The sequence below is a fragment of the Schistocerca cancellata genome, chromosome 3 (assembly GCF_023864275.1).
Source record: "Schistocerca cancellata isolate TAMUIC-IGC-003103 chromosome 3, iqSchCanc2.1, whole genome shotgun sequence".
Classification (NCBI taxonomy): Eukaryota; Metazoa; Arthropoda; class Insecta; order Orthoptera; family Acrididae; genus Schistocerca; species Schistocerca cancellata.
In genome coordinates this window covers 221,866,214-221,891,094 of record NC_064628.1, presented here as the reverse complement: position 1 = coordinate 221,891,094, position 24,881 = coordinate 221,866,214, and the positions used below count along the sequence as shown (strand labels likewise).

The following is a 24,881-nucleotide window of genomic DNA, read 5'->3' as shown; positions in this document are numbered from 1 at the left end:
GCTATTTTAATGCTCACCGTTCAGGCAATGTTTCCGTATTATTAAGTACTACATAAATAAAAATTTGATCACCTCTTCCTCCCATTCCTTTTGCCATTTCAGCCATTTCATACAACTTAGGATTGATGACCTGATTGGCTTCTCTTAATACTGCAACCAAATCTGCTGCTTGTCTTGCATTGCTTGGTGTGAAAAAGGTATATGCTGTGCCTGTTCTTTGAGATCGTCCTGTCCTCCCAATACGATGAACATAATCTTCCGAACTTGAGGGGTAGTCAAAGTTAATGACAAACTTTACATCCTCCACATCTGAAAAAGCAGCGAAACTATGTGAGTAAGCACAAAACAGACAAGCAATGTTACAACATTAATAACTAATTAAAAACACTTTCAAATCGAACAGCAGTACAGTAATAAAAGTATTAATTTTAATGTATCTACACGTTTATTTCCAATTTACAGGATCTTCTGAGATTAAATGAAATAATATTTAATCACTGATCACTATTAGTATAACATTAAAATGATTACTGATACCACATTAAACAATTAGCAAGTCATGACATTAGCCTGCAATAAAAAACCACAATGATTAAGGAAACGCCTGAGCAGGTGTAGTTTAGTTATTACCTGTGTGTGAACCACTAACAGGCCTAGTAGTGCAGTCAGGTGCACACTCCGCACAAGTTGCTTACTGCTGCCCTACAACTGGGCCATCTTAAGCAACTCGGTTGGGAGCATGCACCTGCGACGGCGAACGGGGGGGCGTGCAACCCCCTTCTGTTACTCGGCTTTCTCTCAGGGGCCTACCGAGTGGCCCGCAGGCCTACCGAGTGGCCCGCAGAGAAGCCAGAGAGGCACAGCCTGAACGACAATGCAAACCACCTTTGCATTATCTTGCTTGTGCCTCTGCAAGAAAAAAGAAAATAATCGAACTTGTTAATAACAGAAGTCTCCCACAGATCGTCACTTTCCTTTCACTGACTGAAGAGAACTCAAGACAGCAGGCCACTGCTATCCCAGTAATTTATCAAATGGCATTTTTAAAAATATTTACTAATACTATTTTGGAGGGCCGTGTAGCTCCAATGTTGTTACTGGCTGGCACCAACAGCTACAAAATTGCTTCTGCACGAGTTGCGTCCACAAACTGGCTGCAGCAAAGTATAGGTTCCCACAGACTGCATGTACTTGCCACTTACTGTAAGTAAAACTGATATCTCAATCAGTTTTCAGATTTCTGGAAACCAATCATATTAATAGAAATAAAAAGAATATTCATGGCCCCATAACCTATATATCATACATTTTCAATGAACCCAGTGGCATAAATTAGATATACTAACCACAAGGTAACACTTACCCCCACAACAAAATTAAAATTTGTGCAATATTTGACTTTGACATAGTAAACTGTTTCTTTACACACTCTGTATCCCACACTAACATGTAGCAAACAAAAACAGAAGGCTTCTTTTTTAAACACTTTACCATTCCCTTGCCTGAACCACTTCGCTTTTTACAGCATTTAATTTTGTAACCCTTAACTAAAGAATTCATGTATGTTCCTTAAATACTGTAACCCACAATATTTACCGCTGGAAATGTCATAAGTAAAAAGAGTAGTTTAAAAAACACCTAAGACATTTTCCATGCTAGTAGTGACCTGTACTCATCCGTCAATCCCCTTAAACTACTATCCTAATGTTGCCCTACTATTTGAAATTGAACATACTGATATTGCAGAAACCGAGGAAGAGAGTGAGGGGGAGTTAGGGAGGAGGAGGAGGAGGAGTTAGGGAGGAGGAGGAGGAGGAGTTAGGGAGGAGGAGGAGGAGGAGTTAGGGAGGAGGAGGAGGAGGAGTTAGGGAGGAGGAGGAGGAGGAGTTAGGGAGGAGGAGGAGGAGGAGTTAGGGAGGAGGAGGAGGAGGAGTTAGGGAGGAGGAGGAGGAGGAGGAGGAGTTAGGGAGGGGGAGGAGGAGGAGGAGGAGGAGGAGTTAGGGAGGAGGAGGAGGAGGAGTTAGGGAGGAGGAGGAGGAGGAGGAGGAGTTAGGGAGGAGGAGGAGGAGTTAGGGAGGAGGAGGAGGAGGAGGAGGAGGAGTTAGGGAGGAGGAGGAGGAGGAGGAGGAGGAGTTAGGGAGGAGGAGGAGGAGGAGGAGGAGGAGTTAGGGAGGAGGAGGAGGAGGAGGAGGAGTTAGGGAGGAGGAGGAGGAGGAGGAGGAGTTAGGGAGGAGGAGGAGGAGGAGGAGTTAGGGAGGAGGAGGAGGAGGAGGAGTTAGGGAGGAGGAGGAGGAGGAGGAGTTAGGGAGGAGGAGGAGGAGGAGTTAGGGAGGAGGAGGAGGAGGAGGAGGAGGAGTTAGGGAGGAGGAGGAGGAGGAGGAGTTAGGGAGGAGGAGGAGGAGGAGTTAGGGAGGAGGAGGAGGAGGAGGAGGAGTTAGGGAGGAGGAGGAGGAGGAGGAGGAGGAGTTAGGGAGGAGGAGGAGGAGGAGTTAGGGAGGAGGAGGAGGAGGAGTTAGGGAGGAGGAGGAGGAGGAGTTAGGGAGGAGGAGGAGGAGGAGGAGGAGTTAGGGAGGAGGAGGAGGAGGAGGAGGAGGAGTTAGGGAGGAGGAGGAGTTAGGGAGGAGGAGGAGGAGGAGGAGGAGGAGTTAGGGAGGAGGAGGAGTTAGGGAGGAGGAGGAGGAGGAGGAGGAGGAGGAGGAGGAGGAGGAGTTAGGGAGGAGGAGGAGTTAGGGAGGAGGAGGAGTTAGGGAGGAGGAGGAGTTAGGGAGGAGGAGGAGTTAGGGAGGAGGAGGAGGAGTTAGGGAGGAGGAGGAGGAGTTAGGGAGGAGGAGGAGGAGTTAGGGAGGAGGAGGAGGAGTTAGGGAGGAGGAGGAGGAGTTAGGGAGGAGGAGGAGGAGTTAGGGAGGAGGAGGAGGAGTTAGGGAGGAGGAGGAGGAGTTAGGGAGGAGGAGGAGGAGTTAGGGAGGAGGAGGAGGAGTTAGGGAGGAGGAGGAGGAGTTAGGGAGGAGGAGGAGGAGTTAGGGAGGAGGAGGAGGAGTTAGGGAGGAGGAGGAGGAGTTAGGGAGGAGGAGGAGGAGTTAGGGAGGAGGAGGAGGAGTTAGGGAGGAGGAGGAGGAGTTAGGGAGGAGGAGGAGGAGTTAGGGAGGAGGAGGAGGAGTTAGGGAGGAGGAGGAGGAGTTAGGGAGGAGGAGGAGGAGTTAGGGAGGAGGAGGAGGAGTTAGGGAGGAGGAGGAGGAGTTAGGGAGGAGGAGGAGGAGTTAGGGAGGAGGAGGAGGAGTTAGGGAGGAGGAGGAGGAGTTAGGGAGGAGGAGGAGTTAGGGAGGAGGAGGAGTTAGGGAGGAGGAGGAGTTAGGGAGGAGGAGGAGTTAGGGAGGAGGAGGAGTTAGGGAGGAGGAGGAGTTAGGGAGGAGGAGGAGTTAGGGAGGAGGAGGAGTTAGGGAGGAGGAGGAGTTAGGGAGGAGGAGGAGTTAGGGAGGAGGAGGAGTTAGGGAGGAGGAGGAGTTAGGGAGGAGGAGGAGTTAGGGAGGAGGAGGAGTTAGGGAGGAGGAGGAGTTAGGGAGGAGGAGGAGTTAGGGAGGAGGAGGAGTTAGGGAGGAGGAGGAGTTAGGGAGGAGGAGGAGTTAGGGAGGAGGAGGAGTTAGGGAGGAGGAGGAGTTAGGGAGGAGGAGGAGTTAGGGAGGAGGAGGAGTTAGGGAGGAGGAGGAGTTAGGGAGGAGGAGGAGTTAGGGAGGAGGAGGAGTTAGGGAGGAGGAGTTAGGGAGGAGGAGTTAGGGAGGAGGATGAGGGAGGAGGATGAGGGAGGAGGATGAGGGAGGAGGATAAGGGAGGAGGGAGGGAGGGAGGAGGAGGGGAGAGCACACACTGTACTCACTTATTTGTACATTCTCACTGAATAATGAAATATTACTTTAATTCATATTTAACTGGGACTAAAGTAATAGTTGTTGAAAAATATCCCACTTCTTGTGTACTGACTTCACAACCCAATAAAAACTCACTGCAGTGTGGAACATTTGAAACTGTAGAAGCCTTCCAACCTCACAAAAAGTCTAATAAATGAAAATTGTTTACTGTCTCTTTCAACATATATTTATAAGATTTGTGTACATGACATACATACATACCTAAGCCTCGAGCAGCAACATCAGTAGCAACAAGAATCGGTGATTTTCCTGTGCGAAATTCTAGAAGAAAATAAAACAAGTATCACTTTACACCATTCAACTTTTTGTCCACTTACATTGCATGCATGCCAAACCATTATATACTTTATGATTTCCATAACAACTCAATTGGTGCAATGCTTGCATTATAATTAGCATAACAATCCAGTGATTTTTAAATATGTGTGTGTGTGTGTGTAGTAATAAACATTATAAAATTATAATTAGAACAGTTGGCACATCATCAAATATGATGTGCAAACTGAAGTGCTGATATTCAAACAGCAATCAACAGATTTACGGATGCACTTATCAATTATATCTGCCCACTCTCAAGTATAAATATTGGCAATTCAGTCCTAAACAATGGACCATACACCCATACACACTTAAGCATAACCAATTCACTAATAACTTATTATGGCAGGGTTCTATTACATCCATTATTGGAAAGATCTCTGTTGGGCTCTACGAGGATGGAATCCAAACATTAGTCTGAACACCGAAGGCATAAAGTTCCCACACGTTGCTATACCTCCTATTTAATTCATGACATGTTAGAGACACAAAGCCACGCCAAGAAAGGAGGCCAAATCTTTATGTACAATATTCAAACAGCAATCGGCAGATTTATGGATGCACTTAACTATAACTGCCCATTCGTAAGTATGAATATTGGCAATTCAGTCCTAAACAATGGACCATACACACTTAAGCATAACCAATTCACTAATAACTTATTATGGCAGGGTTCTATTACATCCATTATTGGAAAGATCTCTGTTGGGCTCTACGAGGATGGAATCCAAACATTAGTCTGAACACCGAAGGCATAAAGTTCCCACACGTTGCTATACCTCCTATTTAATTCATGACATGTTAGAGACACAAAGCCATGCCAAGAAAGGAGGCCAAATCTTTATGTACAATATTCAAACAGCAATCGGCAGATTTATGGATGCACTTAACTATAACTGCCCATTCGTAAGTATGAATATTGGCAATTCAGTCCTAAACAATGGACCATACACACTTAAGCATAACCAATTCACTAATAACTTATTATGGCAGGGTTCTATTACATCCATTATTGGAAAGATCTCTGTTGGGCTCTACGAGGATGGAATCCAAACATTAGTCTGAACACCGAAGGCATAAAGTTCCCACACGTTGCTATACCTCCTATTTAATTCATGACATGTTAGAGACACAAAGCCATGCCAAGAAAGGAGGCCAAATCTTTATGTACAATATTAAAACAGCAATCGGCAGATTTATGGATGCACTTAACTATAACTGCCCATTCGTAAGTATGAATATTGGCAATTCAGTCCTAAACAATGGACCATACACACTTAAGCATAACCAATTCACTAATAACTTATTATGGCAGGGTTCTATTACATCCATTATTGGAAAGATCTCTGTTGGGCTCTACGAGGATGGAATCCAAACATTAGTCTGAACACCGAAGGCATAAAGTTCCCACACGTTGCTATACCTCCTATTTAATTCATGACATGTTAGAGACACAAAGCCATGCCAAGAAAGGAGGCCAAATCTTTATGTACAATATTAAAACAGCAATCGGCAGATTTATGGATGCACTTAACTATAACTGCCCATTCGTAAGTATGAATATTGGCAATTCAGTCCTAAACAATGGACCATACACACTTAAGCATAACCAATTCACTAATAACTTATTATGGCAGGGTTCTATTACATCCATTATTGGAAAGATCTCTGTTGGGCTCTACGAGGATGGAATCCAAACATTAGTCTGAACACCGAAGGCATAAAGTTCCCACACGTTGCTATACCTCCTATTTAATTCATGACATGTTAGAGACACAAAGCCATGCCAAGAAAGGAGGCCAAATCTTTATGTACAATATTCAAACAGCAATCGGCAGATTTATGGATGCACTTAACTATAACTGCCCATTCGTAAGTATGAATATTGGCAATTCAGTCCTAAACAATGGACCATACACACTTAAGCATAACCAATTCACTAATAACTTATTATGGCAGGGTTCTATTACATCCATTATTGGAAAGATCTCTGTTGGGCTCTACGAGGATGGAATCCAAACATTAGTCTGAACACCGAAGGCATAAAGTTCCCACACGTTGCTATACCTCCTATTTAATTCATGACATGTTAGAGACACAAAGCCATGCCAAGAAAGGAGGCCAAATCTTTATGTACAATATTCAAACAGCAATCGGCAGATTTATGGATGCACTTAACTATAACTGCCCATTCGTAAGTATGAATATTGGCAATTCAGTCCTAAACAATGGACCATACACCCATACACACTTAAGCATAACCAATTCACTAATAACTTATTATGGCAGGGTTCTATTACATCCATTATTGGAAAGATCTCTGTTGGGCTCTACGAGGATGGAATCCAAACATTAGTCTGAACACCGAAGGCATAAAGTTCCCACACGTTGCTATACCTCCTATTTAATTCATGGCATGTTAGAGACACAAAGCCATGCCAAGAAAGGAGGCCAAATCTTTATGTATCGTCACATTCCTGTTGCTACACAACAACATACAAAAAATGACAGTCTCTTTCAGGTGTGTTAAGTACACGCATCTCAAACAGTCAGCTCCATTGATGTTCATTTTTGTAAATAATATCTGCAAAATAACAATATACTTAATGCAATGGTGAACCTGAAATACAGCTACAAAAAAAATCTATTTGGGAAACAGAGCAGATACTATGCACAACAAGAAATTACTAGAATGCCTTGTATTAAAAAGTAACCGATATTTCTTCTTTCATTTGTTATTGTTAGCTATGTATATGGCACTGGATCTCAGTCTCTTCAATATTCATATCACAGTAGTTCTCTGCAACCATATGACAACTGGATGACAGGATTGCATAATGTTGAAGTACAAAGGCCATGAACCATTCTAGACTGTCAACGACAATCATCATGCAGTCAAACCCGCAAGTAATTTGTTGATAAGTCTACTAAAAACACACAAATGTAACACTACCTGCATGACACCACACCATAAATATTACACCGAAAGTTTTACAATAGCAAGGAAAAATCTCAGTGAGTGAAAAAAATTGTAAATTCACACTCCTTTGGATGGGAATTCTACAAAGAGTATTTTTGTACTGTGATCCATATGTGTTAAAACTCCTTTCCCCATAATCTAGCAGTAATGGTCAAACAACAATCACAATACACAGAAATCCAGTTTTTAACTGGAGACTTAATTTAAACTAAAGCAGTTTGAGTTATCAGAATACACACAGTACAATACTGATTTTAACTGTGATATGTTGTCCTGGAAATAGTAACATGATAGCTACTGTCGGGCACTACGAGGATGGAATTCAAACATCTTGTTTGAACACCGAAGGCATAAGTTCCCACTCATTACTATACCTCCTGTTTAATTCATGACATGTTAAGGACACAAGGCCATGCCAAGAAAGGAGGAGAAATCTTTTGTACAATCTCATTTCCTATATTTGTGCAAGTGCAGAAAACTTCTTACAAAATTTGATAGGCATCAGAAAGTACATAACTTGACACTTACATTTCATCATTAATCTTTATAAATTTAACAATATGCCTAAACCAACTAAGCTTGGAACTACAGCTACAAAAATTTAACTAATTGGAACACAACATGCACTAATAAACTACTAAAGTCATGGACATCCTGAAAAACTAAAGCAACTGCCCAATGTTTTGACCACTTCTCTGCAAAGTCTCTGATACACGATTTCTCATTTTGTATACTTGAAAAAAAGAGACAGCATTGGTCGTATATTTTTTACTATCGCAAAATCGATTTTCTGTCACTGAGTGACCATCTTCAGTGCTATATTGTATAACTTAAATTAGGATGCACTGTTGTCACTAAGCTTACGGCAATCACATAGACTCATTTTGTGTTTGTCACTAATGAAGGCAGCCCCCCTTCCCTCCCCCCAGTAGCATTCACACTACAGAAGCTCTTGGCAAACTCATGTCTTATGTATGACAGGATGAGAAGACCACACAGGATGAAAGATTACTTCACTGATCATTGTGTGTGTAAAGTTCTTTCCACTGTCAGCAATTGTGTTGAGGCACACATAGGACACCAGCCAAAGAAGCCTATGTAAACACACATGCAACTATCAGCAGGAAACTTAATTGTAAGTTGCACATAAAGTTTTTAAACACTCAGTAAGTAAGGGGAGGGGGCTCTATGTGCTGGACATGAATTTCAGTAAAGTATTTGCAGAATTTCCAAAAAAAACTTCTCACCAAAAAGTCAATCTAACACCATTAAGCACATAAGCACTGGTCAAAACTGCTATTCCCACAATACAACAGTATTGGGGCAACACGTTCAAGAAAAACAAAGAAATCCAATTTTATGACATGACTAGAGGCATTTAGTTTACACTAATCAGTTGTCATGTGGAGTAGTACTCGAGTATGCAATACAGTAAAATGTGGCTTGCTTATTCCTTACTTAGGATTTGTTCTCCTGGAGACGGTAACACATGGGAGGTAATATAGAGCTCTACAAGGATGGAATCCAAATGTCTATCCCCTGCCTAATTCATGACATAAGAGGACAAGCCCATGCCAAACAATGAGGTAGTATTATAAATGTATAATTAATCCTTGATTTGCGCACACACACACACACACACACACACACACACACACACACACACACACACAGTAATACCCTAACACACTGCCAAATTATTTCAATATATCAACTGGGAGGGAGGATTTGTAAAACAAACAAGAATTCATTCCCCACAGACAGTGCAGTTACCACAGGTTTCTCCCACTAAGTGTTTGTACTACATACCATTTTCCCTATCAACCAAACATAGGTTGCACTGAATTTTGCAAATGTTTGTCCATGATCCTAAATGTAGAATTCGCAGGCATGACAATAATATGTTACCATCAAGTTCTGATTCTCACTACAGAAATCAGAAACCCCTCACTGGAGAGAATTCAGCTTGCACGAGATCCAGTAGAAGTTCACTTTGACAACACAACCAAAGCAAAACAAATGGAAACTAACATAGAAACAATTACAGATACTGTATGCAACATAAAACATATAGCTGAGTTTGAAATTATTCTCTATAGTAATGTAACTAACCAGTTTACAACATCGAGGAGCTAAAATGTTGGGTGAGGAACTGTAAATCCCCCTCTCACTCACAGTGAAACTACTCACTAGATCCAAACCGTCACTTATTAATAGCAAAAATTTTTTTCTAATGAAGTGAATTAAGGACACATTAAAAAATAAATCTGGGTGAACTAAGGAATAACTTCCAACAAGGTTAAAATTAAATTTTGTCAGTTGGTGAAATAGGATAAGGACATTATGTCTCTACTATAATTGTTACTATTGATGCCAAATTTCTTTGTAAATATGTCATGGGATGCTGAGGAGTATGCAACATAATCTCAGGAGGTTCTGTTGGGCTCTACGAGGATGGAATCCAAACATATTAGTCTGAACACCGAAGGCATAAATTTCCCACATATTGATATACCTCCTGTTTCATTCATGACTTGTTATGACACAAAGCCATGCCAAGAAAGGAGGCCAAATCTTAATATGTATATTCACATCACATGTATTTTTTGTTGCCAGACACAATCACTTAAAAATAGTAAGTCTTTCTGCTGTAATCAGTACAGGCATCTCAAATGCTCAGCTCCTTTTATTCTTACAATTTATCAACATTTGCAAAATAGCGATGTACTTAATGCAATGGAAAATCAGACTTGCAGAAAAAAATAAAGATTTGAAAAACTGGGAAACAAAGCAGCCTACAATGCACAACTAAAAATAACCAGGACATCCTAATGAAAAAGCAAAACATTTCTTCCTTTGTTTGTTATTGCTAGCTGTGCATTTGGCACTGCATCTCAGACTCTCCAATATTCAATCACAGCCATTCTTGGCACAATAACTTTATTACAGGATCCCACAGAAGACAGAAGTACTTAATAGGTCAAAGAGAGTGGACTGCTCTGGATTGTCAGCAAAAATCATCATGCAGTCAAACCCACGACTAATTTGTCGAATACAGATCCAGACGGAAACATTCCACGTGGCAAAATATGGGCAGTAGTGTGTTTTTCGTTGTGCCTATCAACATACCATCGCTTTCTTGTTTGGTAAGTTAGGATGCTGTAACTTACCAAACTAAAGCGTTGGTATGTTGATAGAGACGAGAACACACACACACACACACACACACACACACACACACACACACACACACACACACACACACAGGCAGACATATGCAAATGCAAGGAGGTTGGGCAGAGATGTCCATCGAGGCGGAACTACAGAGGAAAAGATGAGGTATGAGCGGCGGCAACTTGAAATTAGCGGAGGTTGCGGCCTGGTGGGTAATGGGAAGAGAGAATATACTGCAGGGCAAGTTCCCATCTCCGGAGTTCTGATAGGTTGGTGTCAGTGGGAAGTATCCAGATAACTCGGACGGTGTAACACTGTGCCAAGATGTGCTGGCCATGCACCAAGGCATGTTTAGCCACAGGGTGATCCTCATTACCAACAAACACTGTCTGCCTGTGTCTGTTCACGCGAATGGACAGTTTGTTGCTGGTCATTCCCACATAGAAGGCTTCACAGTGTAGGCATGTCAGTTGGTAAATCATGTGAGTGCCTTCACACGTGGCTCTGCCTCCGACTGTGTACACCTTCCGGGTTACAGGACTGGAGTAGGTGGTGGTGGTGGTGGTGGTGGTGGTGGTGGTGGTGGTGGGAGGGTGCATGCGACACGTCTTACACTGGGGGCGGTTACAAGGGTAGGAACCAGAGGGTAGGGAAGGTGGTATGGGGATTTCATAGGGATGAACCAAGAGGTTACGAAGGTTAGGTGGACGGCGGAAAGACACTCTTGGTGGAGTGGGGAGGATTTCATGAAGGATAGATCTCATTTCAGGGCAGGATTTGAGGAAGTCGTATCCCTGCTGGAGAGCCACATTCAGAGTCTGATCCAGTCCTGGAAAGTATCCTGTCACAAGTGGGGCACTTTTGCGGTTGTTCTATGGGAGGTTCTGGGTTTGAGAGGACGAGGAAGTGGCTCTAGCTATTTGCTTCTGTACCATGTCAGCATGGTAGTTGCAGGATGCGAAAGCTGTTTTCAGGTTATTGGTGTAATGGTTCAGGGATTCAGGACTGGAGCAGATTTGTTAGCCACTAAGACCTAAGCTGTAGGGAAGTGACCATTTGATATGGAATGGGTGGCAGCTGTCATAATGGAGGTACTGTTGCTTGTTGGTGGATTTGATGTGAACAGATGTGTGAAGCTGGCCATTGGACAGATGGAGGTTAACGTCAAGGAAAGCGGCATGGAATTTGGAGTAGGACCAGGTGAATCTGATGGAACCAAAGGAGGTTGGAGAGGAAATTCTGGAGTTGCTCTTCACTGTGAATCCAGATCATGAAGATGTCATCAATAAATCTGTACCAGAATTTGGGTTGGCATGCTTGGGTAACCAAGAAGACTTCCTCTAAGCGACCCATAAATAGGTTGGCGTACGAGGGGGCCATCCTGGTACCCATGGCTGTTCCTTTAATTGCTGGTATGTCTGGCAAATTTGAGTGTGTGTTTGTGTGTTTTTTATTGTGTTTATCTACCAGCACTTTCCCGTTTGGTAAGTCACAGCATCTTTGTTTTTTATATATATTTTTCCCACATGGAATTTTTTATAAAATGGAAACTGAAGGATGCAACTGCTGATTTTGTATTGGCTCCAAACATCACCTGGTATCTATATCGAGGGTCCACATGTAAGTGTCTGTTAAAGTTGCATTCCCCATAATTGAGCACTATAGGTAGAATGGAAAAATCCTGTTTTATAAGTGAAGGCTTCTAGTTCACACTAAAGCCAGCTGTCATTTTGAGTACCATCAGAACACACAATAAAGTGAGATAACTCTTTTCTTTTTTACTTTGTGCACTTTTCCTGGAGACAGTCACATAGACATACTGTCATATCTTAAGAGGATATAGTCATGTTTTAACACCGAAGGCATAAGTTCCCCTTATTACTTTACCTTCTGTTTAATTCATTACTTGTTAAGGACACAAAGCTAAATGAAGAAAGGAGGAAATATTAAGTATGTGTAAAAGGCCTTAACATGTTAGCCATCATATCTTCACCTCACTCCAACACTGAAGCAAGCCAATGCAAGCGGCAGCAACAAGCTGGAAAGGGCAGTGCGGGAGTACATTAAAACACAACATGAATGCATTTACCGCAGGTACCGATTGGTTCTCCTGCAACTTGTTAATAGCTCAGAGTCGTAATAACTTTATCCAACACCATCTATGTTGAAGCTTCGACTAGGTAGGATAGTAATTTTTTTGCAAATTTTTTCCACGAGTTCATAACTGTAGTTTGTACACATGACAGAACAAGTCGGCATCCAGTTTTGTTTTGTGTTTCAGAAATCAGTGGCAGAAACTTCCCACTGACCAGTAACCAACAAACAAAATCACTGGAAACCTGCTTTAATAACCTAACCAAACCAAACAAAGTAAAACAAGTTAGAAGCATTGTAACTACTTTTAAAAATGGAGATGTCTGGATGAAACAATACGTAATAGAAGGGAAAGTCAACCACTCCACCTATAGTGGACTGATGGGTGGGGCATAGAAACACACAACATAGAACAGTATTCACATTAGCTTTTGAGCTCTTGTACTTTTACTACTAAAGTACACACATTCACAGACAGACCCAGACAAACACTAATTACTGAAAGCAGTTGCCCAGGCTGATGGAGGTGGGGTGGGGGTTGGGAAAGTTTGTTAGTTGATTTGGGGGAGGGGACCAAACAGTAAGGTCATTGATCCCATCAGACTAGGGAAGAACTGGGAAGTCGGCCCGGCCAGGCCCTTCCAAAGGGGAACCACCCTGACATTTGTCTGAAGCAATTTAGGGAAATCATGGAAAACCTAAATCTCAATGGCTGGACATGGGTTTGAACCATCCTCCTCCTGAAAGCGAGTCCAGTGTGCTAACCATTGCGTCACCTCACTCAGTTAGGGAAGAACACACATGGCAATGAGGCAGGTCTCTCACAACAGATGATTCAGTGACTGCAAAACAAGACAAAATTAATTCTGTGGGTAGAGCATTTAAAAGAGAGAAAGAGAGAGAGAGAGAGAGAGAGAGAGAGAGAGAGAGAGAGGAAGAGGAGAGGGAGGGAGGGAGGGAGGGAGATGTGTAGACAGAGGAGAGTAGGCAAAAATAAGTTGAGGTAATGGGAAACTGCTTAGTGGAGGTTTGGGGCAAGGGGATTGCAACTGCGCAGGGTCTGCTGGGGAGAGAATTCCCACCGGCATAGTTGAGAAAAACTTGATATGGGAGTGAGTATCCAAATGGCCCACATACTGAAGCAGCTGTTGAAGTCATTAGCGTAGTAGTGTGCAGCATGTCTGGAAAGCAGATGGTCAGGTTTGGAGTTTGCCTCACTTTTGCAGTTGCAATCCAAGTGAGTAGACAGTGGATTACTTGTCATGTCCATATTGAATGGTGCACAGTAATTGTAGCACAGCTGTTATATAAAACTACCACTTTCGCACTTGGCCCTGGGTAGACAATGCTAGTATCCGGACTGCAGTAGGGGGTAGTGGATGGGTGCATGGACTTGCCCTTCGCAGACTCATAGGGTGCTAGGTTGAGAGAGGAATGCTCAAGGTTATTCTGTAGGTTGAGGGGAGTGGGTGGCGAAACACTAATTTTGGTTATGTGGTACTTTTACTAGAAAACGAGTGAGAGCTCAAACTGTACATAAAAACACACAGCTTAAATTATTAATATTAAAGAACTGATTGCCAGATCATGATAAGGCTCTTATGTGGCAGTTTTTTCCCAAAAAATGTTAATCACAAAGTGAATTATGTTCAACCTTTTTCTATTAATTAGGATGAAAAGTGACCAAATAAGTATTTGTTGTTCGGCTATGTAGCAGATATGACAGAAAACTCACAGGAGGCATTCAGCATCTCAGCCTCGGAAAACTATAAAAAAATATTTCCATGGTGAGAAGAAGATAAGCTCATTAGGACCAATGGAAATTGTCTTTAGCTAGATGCAAAGTGTAATGGAATTATTCTCTATTTTTGGATTTAAGCTCTTGTTAATTTTTAAACCATGAACTGATGCTGAAAATCTAACCTTACTTAAACACTTCATGAGCAACTACTAAAGTCTGAAATCATAGTTGCCTTGGAAATGCCAACTGGTATGCTTGTAAGTTAGCAACAGTATCTCTAAGGGTCCCGTCGGGCACTTCGAGGATGGAATCAAACTCTAATCTGAACACTGAAGGTTTAGTTCCCATATATATCTATACCTCCTGTACAATTCAATGCATGTTAAGGACAGTTATGTCAAGGAAGGAGGCAACACTATCAATGTATAGTCAGGTCTTAGATCCACCTGTCACAAGACACAATGAATTTATTAATAATCTAATGGTAAAATGTTCCAGACATTTATCCACGTACGATCATGACATTTAAAACCAAGCAACAAATTGGAAGCAATTTTATATCTGTAACCAATTTCAGCAAAATACTGCCCCAATCAGCGCACAAAACATTGCCAATGCTACTGGAAACTGATCAATTAGCAGTTGACAGTAAAAAATTTTGCACACCAACGCATTACAACCTTGGTATTACAAGAATTTAAGTGAGACATTGGTCTTAATACCAAAAGCAACACCAATGGCAGGAAATTCTCACTGCTTTCTTTAGTTGCTGTTATTGCTGTCTTTATTTGCTGTTAAATTCAAGTTGTGTTAAGGAGAGACGGAGACCCATTGCGGAGGTCAAGTGCAGGCTAAAAACATATAATGCTCATGTATTACAAAATAACAATGTTAACACGTTTTCTAAAACCAACCTTGAAGAACCCAGTCTCTCTCTGGTTGAGATTTGTCTCCATGGATGCAAGATGCTGGCCACCTGTAATAAGTCCACTGTAATAGTAAATTTCAACCACAAAATTTACATTAATGCAACATCCATTACCATAAATTTCTAAAGATGAACTTTTTAAAATCTTTGAGGCAACAAAATATGCTGATCCAATCTATATATCATACATTCTTGCTGTGAAGCAACAAAAGTTAACACTGTAACAAACACCATGTGAAAAATCGCACCGAACAGATTATAAAAACAATGTAATACATGTGAAAGTGGGTGTCCAATGCACACTGCAACATCATGTGGTTTCAATCAACAAACATCACTATAGTATGAAGGGTATCCATATATATATTTTTTATTATGCAGCCCAAAATTACAGCCACCTGGTGACAGGTCAGTGGAAGATTTTCACAACAATCAAAGGGTACTTTTTGTGTGGATCTGAATATTTTTCAAGCCCAGAAAATGTTAGTGGACCTTCAAAAATTTCAAATTTGAGCTAATGCATCAATTCTTGTGTTTGCTAGAGAGAGTGTGTCTAAGCACCATCACACACAAAATAATACTATCAGAGAACAAAAGAAAACCCCTAAAAGTGCTAATTTCTGTAAGTTTGTGGTTCCCAGAAGTAAGTTCTCTAACAATGTGCTTCAAACCTGATTTGCCTTTATTATTTTATTTTTGTGAAGTCTGCCAAACCTTCACGAAAATAGAAATAAAAACTGTTTATGAATTTTTCATCAATTTTTCTGAATTATATCATTGCTGAAAACAGCCAGGTTTCAAGAGGGAAGAAGATGATTTCAATGGCAGTGCCTTTTTTTAGAGGGCTAATGAAGGTAAGGAGAAGCAGTGTTACCTTTCCTCTATTCCAACTCAAAGCTAAGCTACAGAACAAGCCTGAGAAACAAATGTTACTCACACACTACTTCCAGCACTAATAAAAAACTGAATTTACTTTTCAGATTGAATAAGGCACTTGTATCCATGGCTTCTTTACAACTATTGTACAGTAGAAACTGATAGTCTTCATAAAGCATGACAAACCATGTCTGGATAAAACAATGACAGAAATTAGGCTACCCCTTAGAATATCTGAAGAAAATGTGAAGGAATTTCTTTGTAGAAGGAAAAACTCTCGACAGCTCCCTGAAGTTCCAGTCTGTATCAACAAATTTAAGGCTTACAAAATTAATACAATTTAAATTCCATTATCTAAAATTGGTAACTCCTCCCTTTCTCATTCCAAAAATGATTTGAGAGATTGCACTTACACTTAATGAACTAGTAAAGAAGTATCTGGAATCTGTTCAAAATTAACGAAAGTGAGCATTTCAAAATTTTGTGCAAGTCACTTCTGTCACTACTTACCCATCACGTCGCATTTTTCTCGTAATTTCATCGACACGCCTCTTTGTTTCTATGAACACTATGCTTTTATTCTCTTTCTCAGCCATTATTTCTTTTAATAGCGTGCTTAACCTGCAAAATATTAACTGGATTACTATCAATAAAATGATTGTCCAACTCCTTATGTTACCACTTATTTATCCTGCAAGATACTCTAACCTTTTCGATAACTTAATACAACATTAAAGGACTAGCAAAAAACATTGTAACAGATGTTTCGTAATTATTATAATTTCACCTCACCAGAGAAAAATCACAGAACTTATGAAATTCATTAACACTCGCAAAAATGCCGTAGAGCCTAAAAACTGAGAAAAAATATTTACATGCAAACAATGATGAGATTATAATGAAAGCTACCTTTCAATCATCATAATTGCAGAGCTGCATTAAGCTGACACTGCCAATGCTCTATACTGGTGATTGACAGGCTTCTGCAAAAGGAGTAATGCTACAATGGGCATCAATGAAATATTTTCCAAATCATTGAAGAAGACCCCTTTAGCAGTATACAAATGAATTACACTGCCTTTTATATGGAAAGTACATAGACAGTCCTATCATTTTACAACTGCTGCAATGTAAGGGATTCTCCGTAGCTATCAAGAAATACCATTTCCGTTCAATAAACTTTAACGTGGATAAATAGCATCTTTATGTAAGAAGAAAAAGAAGAAGATGATGATAACTAGAATTATGTTATAACAATAATCCACCTTGTAAATTTATAGCTGAGTCAATAACAACACAGGTGTGGAACCAGTTGACTGTAAGAACTCTGAGTAGCCATTCTTTTAACAAATACTCTCAAGAATTTGGGATCACTGAGAAAACTAAATAATTTGTCCTCTATGTCAAAGAACACTCACACCAATGAGTTGTTACGGGTTTTGAAAGATTTACGGTCTTAAGTTTGGGAGTCATACTTCAAAAACCAGTGAATCAGTGTAAATAACTCAGTAAAGGTCTTACACAGCATACAGCTAAAGGTCATAACGCGGCTCTCCATGTTTGTCTGCCCCATGCAAATCTCTTCCCTACAGAACTACAGCAGCCTACATCCATTTGAACCTGCTCACTACTGACAAGCCTTGGCATCCCTCTATCACATTTACTACTACTCAGTGCTTCAGGATGTGTCCATCTAAGTTTAGTCAAGTTCTGCCATAAAGATGTATTCTCCTCTATTAGATTCAATGCCTCTTCATTAGTTGCCTACTCATCTAATCGTCACAACTTTTCAAAAAGCTTTTATTCTCTACTTCTCTGAACCACTTCTAGTGTGTGTCTAGTTCTGCCCAAGACTACAGTCCACACAAATAATTTCACAGACGACTTTTAAGTCTTTAACATTTGTGTTACACATGCGAAAAACTAGGATATTGCTACTTATCCTGCACAGCTAATACAACTATTACATCAGTAAGATAGCTAACAATGTTCTCAATTTTATCTGTGTGCCTACCAATGACCCTGCAGCACTAACCTCTGACAAGTTTACTTCTTTCATTACGTATTCAATTACCATTTCTATCTAGACATGTAATTTAACAACGGTGCAGTCCCCAACACTCAGTCTTTACTTTTCATTCCGTCCAGTATGTCTCCCCTGACCCGGGGTTCTGGGTGACTTTTCTGAACTGTACCCCTTTTCCTAAACCTCTCCAATACTTTTCCTTCACCCCTTCAACTCTTCTGCCATAAGGAGGAGTCATAGGCTCCCGGAAGTTTGTAAAATTTAAACGTACGTGTGTGTGTGTGTGTGTGTGTGTGTGTGTGTGTGTGTGTGTGTGTGTGTGTGTGTGTGTTTTCCTTGCCACTTGGTGAGTAGATTTTTTTATCTATCCATTTACATTATATAGATATGTAATTTAAATTGTACACGGTACCCCACCAGAGATAATTACCTTAATTATTTAGGCACCTTTGTAAAATACCACAGTCTGATTAGGCAGTATGATCATATGGTGGAAATATTTATGGAGAAAGGAGTCAGGGAGGAATATCAAAATTACAACACCAATGCAAGAACCCTCCAGACACAGAGAGAAGCAAAGAAAGTGACTGCAATGCTGGTTCCCATTACACAAAGGTAAGTTTCTTCGAATTAATGTAGGTCTAGATTTTCAGTTAACTGTGTTCCTAGAAAATTCAAATACAGTGGTACCTTGCTGAACGTGCACCTCCCATAATGTGCAGTTCACATAATGAGCAAAACAAATTATAAAAAAATGACTTGTTTAATGAATGATGTTTCACACAACGAATGATGATTTAGTGTCACAACACCAGCCCTTTGCATGCAGCGGGAAAACATTCAACAACATCAACACCTTCCACTGTCGGCAGCAGCATATTAACTTTGTCTTTCAGTTTTGGTTGAGTGCTCTTTCTGCTACCATCTTAGTGCAGTTTTGAGCACACACTTATCTAAACTTGTGATCACACAGTGTTTTTTTGTGTGCAAATTTTAATAACCTTCGTAGAGATGTCCCCGAAAATACAGCCACAAGAGACAACCCTAAAAGAAAGAATATTACCTTCGAAATGAAATGTAGAATCATTGATAAACACGAACATTATCTGAGTGTTGCTGATTTAGCACGAACATACAATTGGTCTACATCAAATATTTGCACTATCCTCAAGAACAAGGACAAGGACAAGATTAAGTAAAAGATGCTTCCTTCCAAGGAAGTGACAAGAGTAAACAACAGTTTCGTATTCTGGATGATGTCGAAAGGTTGCTCACTATATCAATAAATGAAAAGCAACTGCAAGGCGACACTTTCAACAAGAACAACGTTTATGAGAATGCGACAATAATTTTTGCCAACCTCATAACAACGAAAGGGTCATTAGCGGCCGAAGAAGTCGTCGATTGTTCAAGAAGTTTAAGAGAAATACCAGCATCCATAGCGTTGTGAGGTGCAGCAAACTGCCAGCTCCAACACAAAGGCAGCAGAGAACTTTATCAGCAACTTCAAAGTGCTCTTAGATTCTGCGTATAATCTGCCGCAAAAGGTTTTTAATTGTGACAAGACGGGTCTATGCTGAAAAAAGATGCCAAAATGCACCTTTATAACAGCGGAGGAGACCGCACTGCCCCATCACAGACCAATGAAAGACCACCTCACACTACTATTCTGTGCCAATGTAAGGGGTGTTTTGAAAATTAAACCGCTGTTTGCATTCGGAAACCCCACAAGCCTTCAAGAAGTGTGAAGTCCAGAAGAGCAGGTAAAATGTGATTGGGGGGGGGGGGGGGGTCTAACAACAAGGCTTGGGTGACACATGATCTTTTTTGTGTGGATCAATGAAGTGTTTGGCTCTTCAGTGAAAAAATACTTGCTTGAATAAATCTGCCACTCCAGGTCTTGCTTTTTATGGACGACACTCCTGCCCATTCTCCAGGCCTACAAGACAAACTCCTTGAAGAGTTTTAATTTATCAAGATCCAATTTCTGCCTCCCAACACCACTCCATTAATCCAGCCTATGTACCACCAGATTATTTCTAATTTTAAGAAACTCTACACTAAACCACCCATTGAGCATTGCTTTGAATTGACTGAAGCTACCAATCTCATTCTCAGTTTTGGAAATATCAATTCAACATCGTTGCCTATGACAAAATGATAGAAAAGGCATGGGAAGGGGTTACAAAGAGTACTCTCCCTTCTTCCTGGAAGAGGTTTTGGCCGCAGTGCTTTGTCGAATGTGACTCTGAGGTGTTTGTTTTAGTCAGTACCTGTGGAGCCTGTAGTCAATGAGATTGTGTCTTTGGCCAAAAGCACAAGATTAGAACTGGATAAAAACAATATTGAGGAGTTTGTGGAAGATCACAGTCAAGAAATGACCACCAAAGAACTTAATTTTCTGCATTACCATATTTTACATAAATTTGTACAGGATAACCTGTTCTGCTTAAAGAGGAGTGTTTCACACTGTGAGTGAGATTCTAAAGTGAATAATGCTGCCTACACAAGGTTCCACTATAGTATCTTTATTTCAAAACACCAATGTTAATGACAATGTCACTGTTGCTTAACTTTAAAATGGTCATATGTTAACGTAGGGTAATACGAGTCCTCAAAGAACTGTAGTCCCTATCTCACTGCTGTAGCACAAAGACAGTGGCCACAGAAATAATAAAACAAGCCAACTGCATGAGTAGCAAGAAAGGGACATACAGTGCATAAAATTTCTGACTATCAATTCCAGGTAAACCACAAAAAACTTCTGTGACTGGCATACCTTTCTCTTTTATGCAATACCAAAATATTTAATTTTGGGCTGCCTACAGGAAATCAACCTCATCAACGAGTCAAAATAATGAAGCATCTCTTCACTGTACCTGGACAGTGGAGCAAGTTGAAGTCACCCATGAGGGCGATTTATATTTAACAAGAATGAATTAACAACTAGGATCCTTTTTGAGTGATGGATGTGGAATGGTAATATGTTTCATTCTCCAGCAATCTATTTTAGCAATACAGAATGTTCCCTCCTCCAACACTGCTATCAAAATAAATGTCAGGTGTTGCTCGGAACCTGATGCCTGACAGACGAAACAGACTCATCCAAAACGGGTCTATGTTATCATCCTTATTCATTGTAACTGATACGGTAACAGAATATCATTGAAACATTTTTGTTGCTGTTCAACTTTATTTCTTTAGCAGTAAGAGTCACCGAGCACTCATTACAAAATCAGCAACGTAAAGTTTCCTACCCCCATGAACCATGGACGTTGCCGTCGGTGGGGAGGCTTGCGTGCCTCAGCGATACAGATGGCCGTACCGTAGGTGCAACCACAATGGAGGGGTATCTGTTGAGAGGCCAGACAAACGTGTGGTTCCTGAAGAGAGGTAGCAGCCTTTTCAGTAGTTGCAGGGCAACAGTCCGGATGATTGACTGATCTGGCCTTGCAACACTAACCAAAACGGCCTTGCTGTGCTGGTACTGCGAACAGCTGAAAGCAAGGGGAAACTACAGCCGTAATTTTTCCTGATGGCATGCAGCTTTACTGTATGGTTAAATGATGATGGTGTCCTCTTGGGTAAAATATTCCGGAGGTGAAATAGTCCCCCATTCGGATCTCCAGGCGGGGACTACGTCGTTATCAGGAGAAAGAAAACTGGCGTTCTACAGATTGGAGCGTGGAATGTCAGATCCCTTAATCGGGCAGCTAGGTTAGAAAATTTAAAAAGGGGAATGGATAGGTTGAAGTTAGATATAGTGGGAATTAGTGAAGTTCGGTGGAAGGAGCAACAAGACTTTTGGTCAGGTGAATACAGGGTTATAAACACAAAATCAAATAGGGGTAATGAAGAAGTAGGTTTAATAATGAATAAAAAAATAGGAGTGCGGTAAGCTACTACCAACAGCATAGTGAATGCAAGATAGACACGAAACCCATGCCTACTACAGCAGTACAAGTTTATATGCCAACTAGCTCTGCAGATGATGAAGAAATTGATGAAATGTATGATGAGATAAAAGAAATTATTCAGGTAGTGAAGGGAGATGAAAATTTAATAGTCATGGGTGACTGGAATTCGACAGTAGGAAACGGAAGAGAAGGAAACATAGTAGGTGAATATGGAATGGGGGTAAGAAATGAAAGAGGAAGCCGCCTGGTAGAATTTTGCACAGAGCATAACTTCATCATAGCTAACACTTGCTTCAAGAATCATAAAAGAAGGCTGTATACATGGAAGAATCCTGGAGATACTAAAAGGTATCAGATAGATTATATAATGGTAAGACTGAGATTTAGGAACCAGGTTTTAAATTGTAAGACATTTCCAGGGGCAGATGTGGACTCTGACCACAATCTATTGGTTATGAACTGTAGATTAAAACTGAAGAAACTGCAAAAAGGTGGGAATTTAAGGAGATGGGACCTGGATAAACTGACTAAACCTGAGGTTGTACAGAGTTTCGGGGAGAGCATAAGGGAACAATTGACAGGAATGGGGGAAAGAAATACAGTAGAAAAAGAATGGGTAGCTCTGAGGGATGAAGTAGTGAAGGCAGCAGAGGATCAAGTAGGTAAAAAGACAAGGGCTAGTAGAAATCCTTGGGTAACAGAAGAAATATTGAATTTAATTGATGCAAGGAGAAAATATAAAAATGCAGTAAATGCAGCAGGCAAAAAGGAATACAAACGTTTCAAAAATGAGATCGACAGGAAGTGCAAAATGGTTAAGCAGGCATGGCTAGAGGACAAATGTAAGGATGTAGAGGCTTATCTCACGAGGGGTAAGACAAATACTGCCTACAGGAAAATTAAAGAGACCTTTGGAGAAAAGAGAACCACTTGCATGAGCTCAGATGGAAACCCAGTTCTAAGCAAAGAAGGGAAAGCAGAAAGGTGGAAGGAGTATATAGAGGGTCTACACAAGGGCGAGGTACTTTAGGGCAATATTATGGAAATGGAAGAGGATGTAGATGAAGATGAAATGGGAGATATGATTGAAGAGTTTGACAGAGCACTGAAAGTCCTAAGTCGAAACAAGGCCCCGGGAATAGACAATATTCCATTAGAACTACTGACGGACTTGGGAGAGCCAGTCCTGACAAAACTCTACCACCTGGTGAGCAAGATGTAACAGACAGACGAAATACCCTAAGACTTCAAGAAGAATATAATAATTCCAATCCCAAAGAAAGCAGGTGTTGACACATGTGAAAACTACCGAACTATCAGTTTACTAAGTCACAGCTGCAAAATACTAACGCAAATTCTTTACAGACGAATGGAAAAACTGGTAGAAGCCAACCTCGGCGTAGATAAGTTTGGGTTCCGCAGAAATGTTGGAACACGTGAGGCAATACTGACCCTACGACTTATCTTAGAAAATAGATTAAGGAAAGGCAAACCTACACTTCTAGCATTTGTGGACTTAGAGAAAACTTTTGACAATGTTGACTGGAATACTCTCTTTCAAATTCTAAAGGTGGCAGGGGTAAAATACAGGGAGCGATAGGCTATTTACAATTTGTACAGAAACCAGATGGCAGAGTCGAGGGGCATGAAAGGGAAGCAGCAGTTAGGAAGGGAGTGAGACAGGGTTGTAGCCTGTCCCCGATGTTATTCAATCTGTATATTGAGCAAACAGTAAAGGAAACAAAAGAAAAATTTGGATAGGTATTAAAGTCCACGGAGAAGAAATAAAAACTTTGAGGTTCGCCAATGACATTGTAATTCTGTCAGAGACGGCAAAGGGCTTGGAAGAGCAGTTGAATGGAATGGATGGTGTCTTGAAGGGAAGATATAAGATGAATATCAACAAAAGCAAAACGAGGATAATGGAATGTAGTTGAATTAAGTCGGGTGATGTTGAGGGTATTAGATTAGGAAATGAGACACTTAAAGTAGTAAAGGAGTTTTGCTATTTGGGCAGCAAAATAACTGATGATGGTCGAAGTAGAGAGGATATAAAATGTAGACTGGCAATGGCAAGGAAAGCGTTTCTGAAGAAGAGGAGTTTGTTAACATCGAGTGTAGATTTAAGTGTCAGGAAGTCATTTCTGAAAGTATTTGTATGGAGTGTAGCCATGTATGGAAGTGAAACATGGACGGTAAATACACTCCTGGAAATGGAAAAAAGAACACTTTGACACCGGTGTGTCAGACCCACCATACTTGCTCCGGACACTGAGAGAGGGCTGTACAAGCAATGATCACACGCACGGCACAGCGGACACACCAGGAACCGCGGTGTTGGCCGTCGAATGGCGCTAGCTGCGCAGCATTTGTGCACCGCCGCCGTCAGTGTCAGCCAGTTTGCCGTGGCATACGGAGCTCCATCGCAGTCTTTAACACTGGTAGCATGCCGCGACAGCGTGGACGTGAACCGTATGTGCAGTTGACGGACTTTGAGCGAGGGCGTATAGTGGGCATGCGGGAGGCCGGGTGGACGTACCGCCGAATTGCTCAACACGTGGGGCGTCAGGTCTCCACAGTACATCGATGTTGTCGCCTGTGGTCGGCAAAAGGTGCACGTGCCCGTCGACCTGGGACCGGACCGCAGCGACGCACGGATGCACGCCAAGACCGTAGGATCCTACGCAGTGCCGTAGGGGACCGCACCGCCACTTCCCAGCAAATTAGGGACACTGTTGCTCCTGGGGTATCGGCGAGGACCATTCGCAACCGTCTCCATGAAGCTGGGCTACGGTCCCGCACACCGTTAGGCCGTCTTCCGCTCACGCCCCAACATCGTGCAGCCCGCCTCCAGTGGTGTCGCGACAGGCGTGAATGGAGGGACGAATGGAGACGTGTCGTCTT

The 24,881-nt window shown here is 41.4% G+C and overlaps 1 protein-coding gene across 5 annotated transcripts in view; it reads right to left on the bottom strand.

The window, feature by feature from the left end:
* The window catches only part of LOC126174851 (uncharacterized), a 74,759-nt gene that overhangs the window by 8,117 nt on the left and 41,761 nt on the right, over positions 1-24,881 (bottom strand). For 4 of the 5 annotated variants that reach the window (XM_049921239.1, XM_049921238.1, XM_049921241.1 and 1 more), the window contains exons 8-11: positions 16,545-16,655; positions 15,145-15,206; positions 4,125-4,184; positions 73-309 (exon numbers count right to left, since the gene is read on the bottom strand). In XM_049921239.1, coding sequence (XP_049777196.1) covers positions 73-309; positions 4,125-4,184; positions 15,145-15,206; positions 16,545-16,655 — 470 coding nt within the window. Of the gene's footprint in view, positions 1-72; positions 310-630; positions 910-4,124; positions 4,185-15,144; positions 15,207-16,544; positions 16,656-24,881 lie in introns of those variants that run through there. The other variant, XR_007535494.1, reaches the window with a different exon arrangement.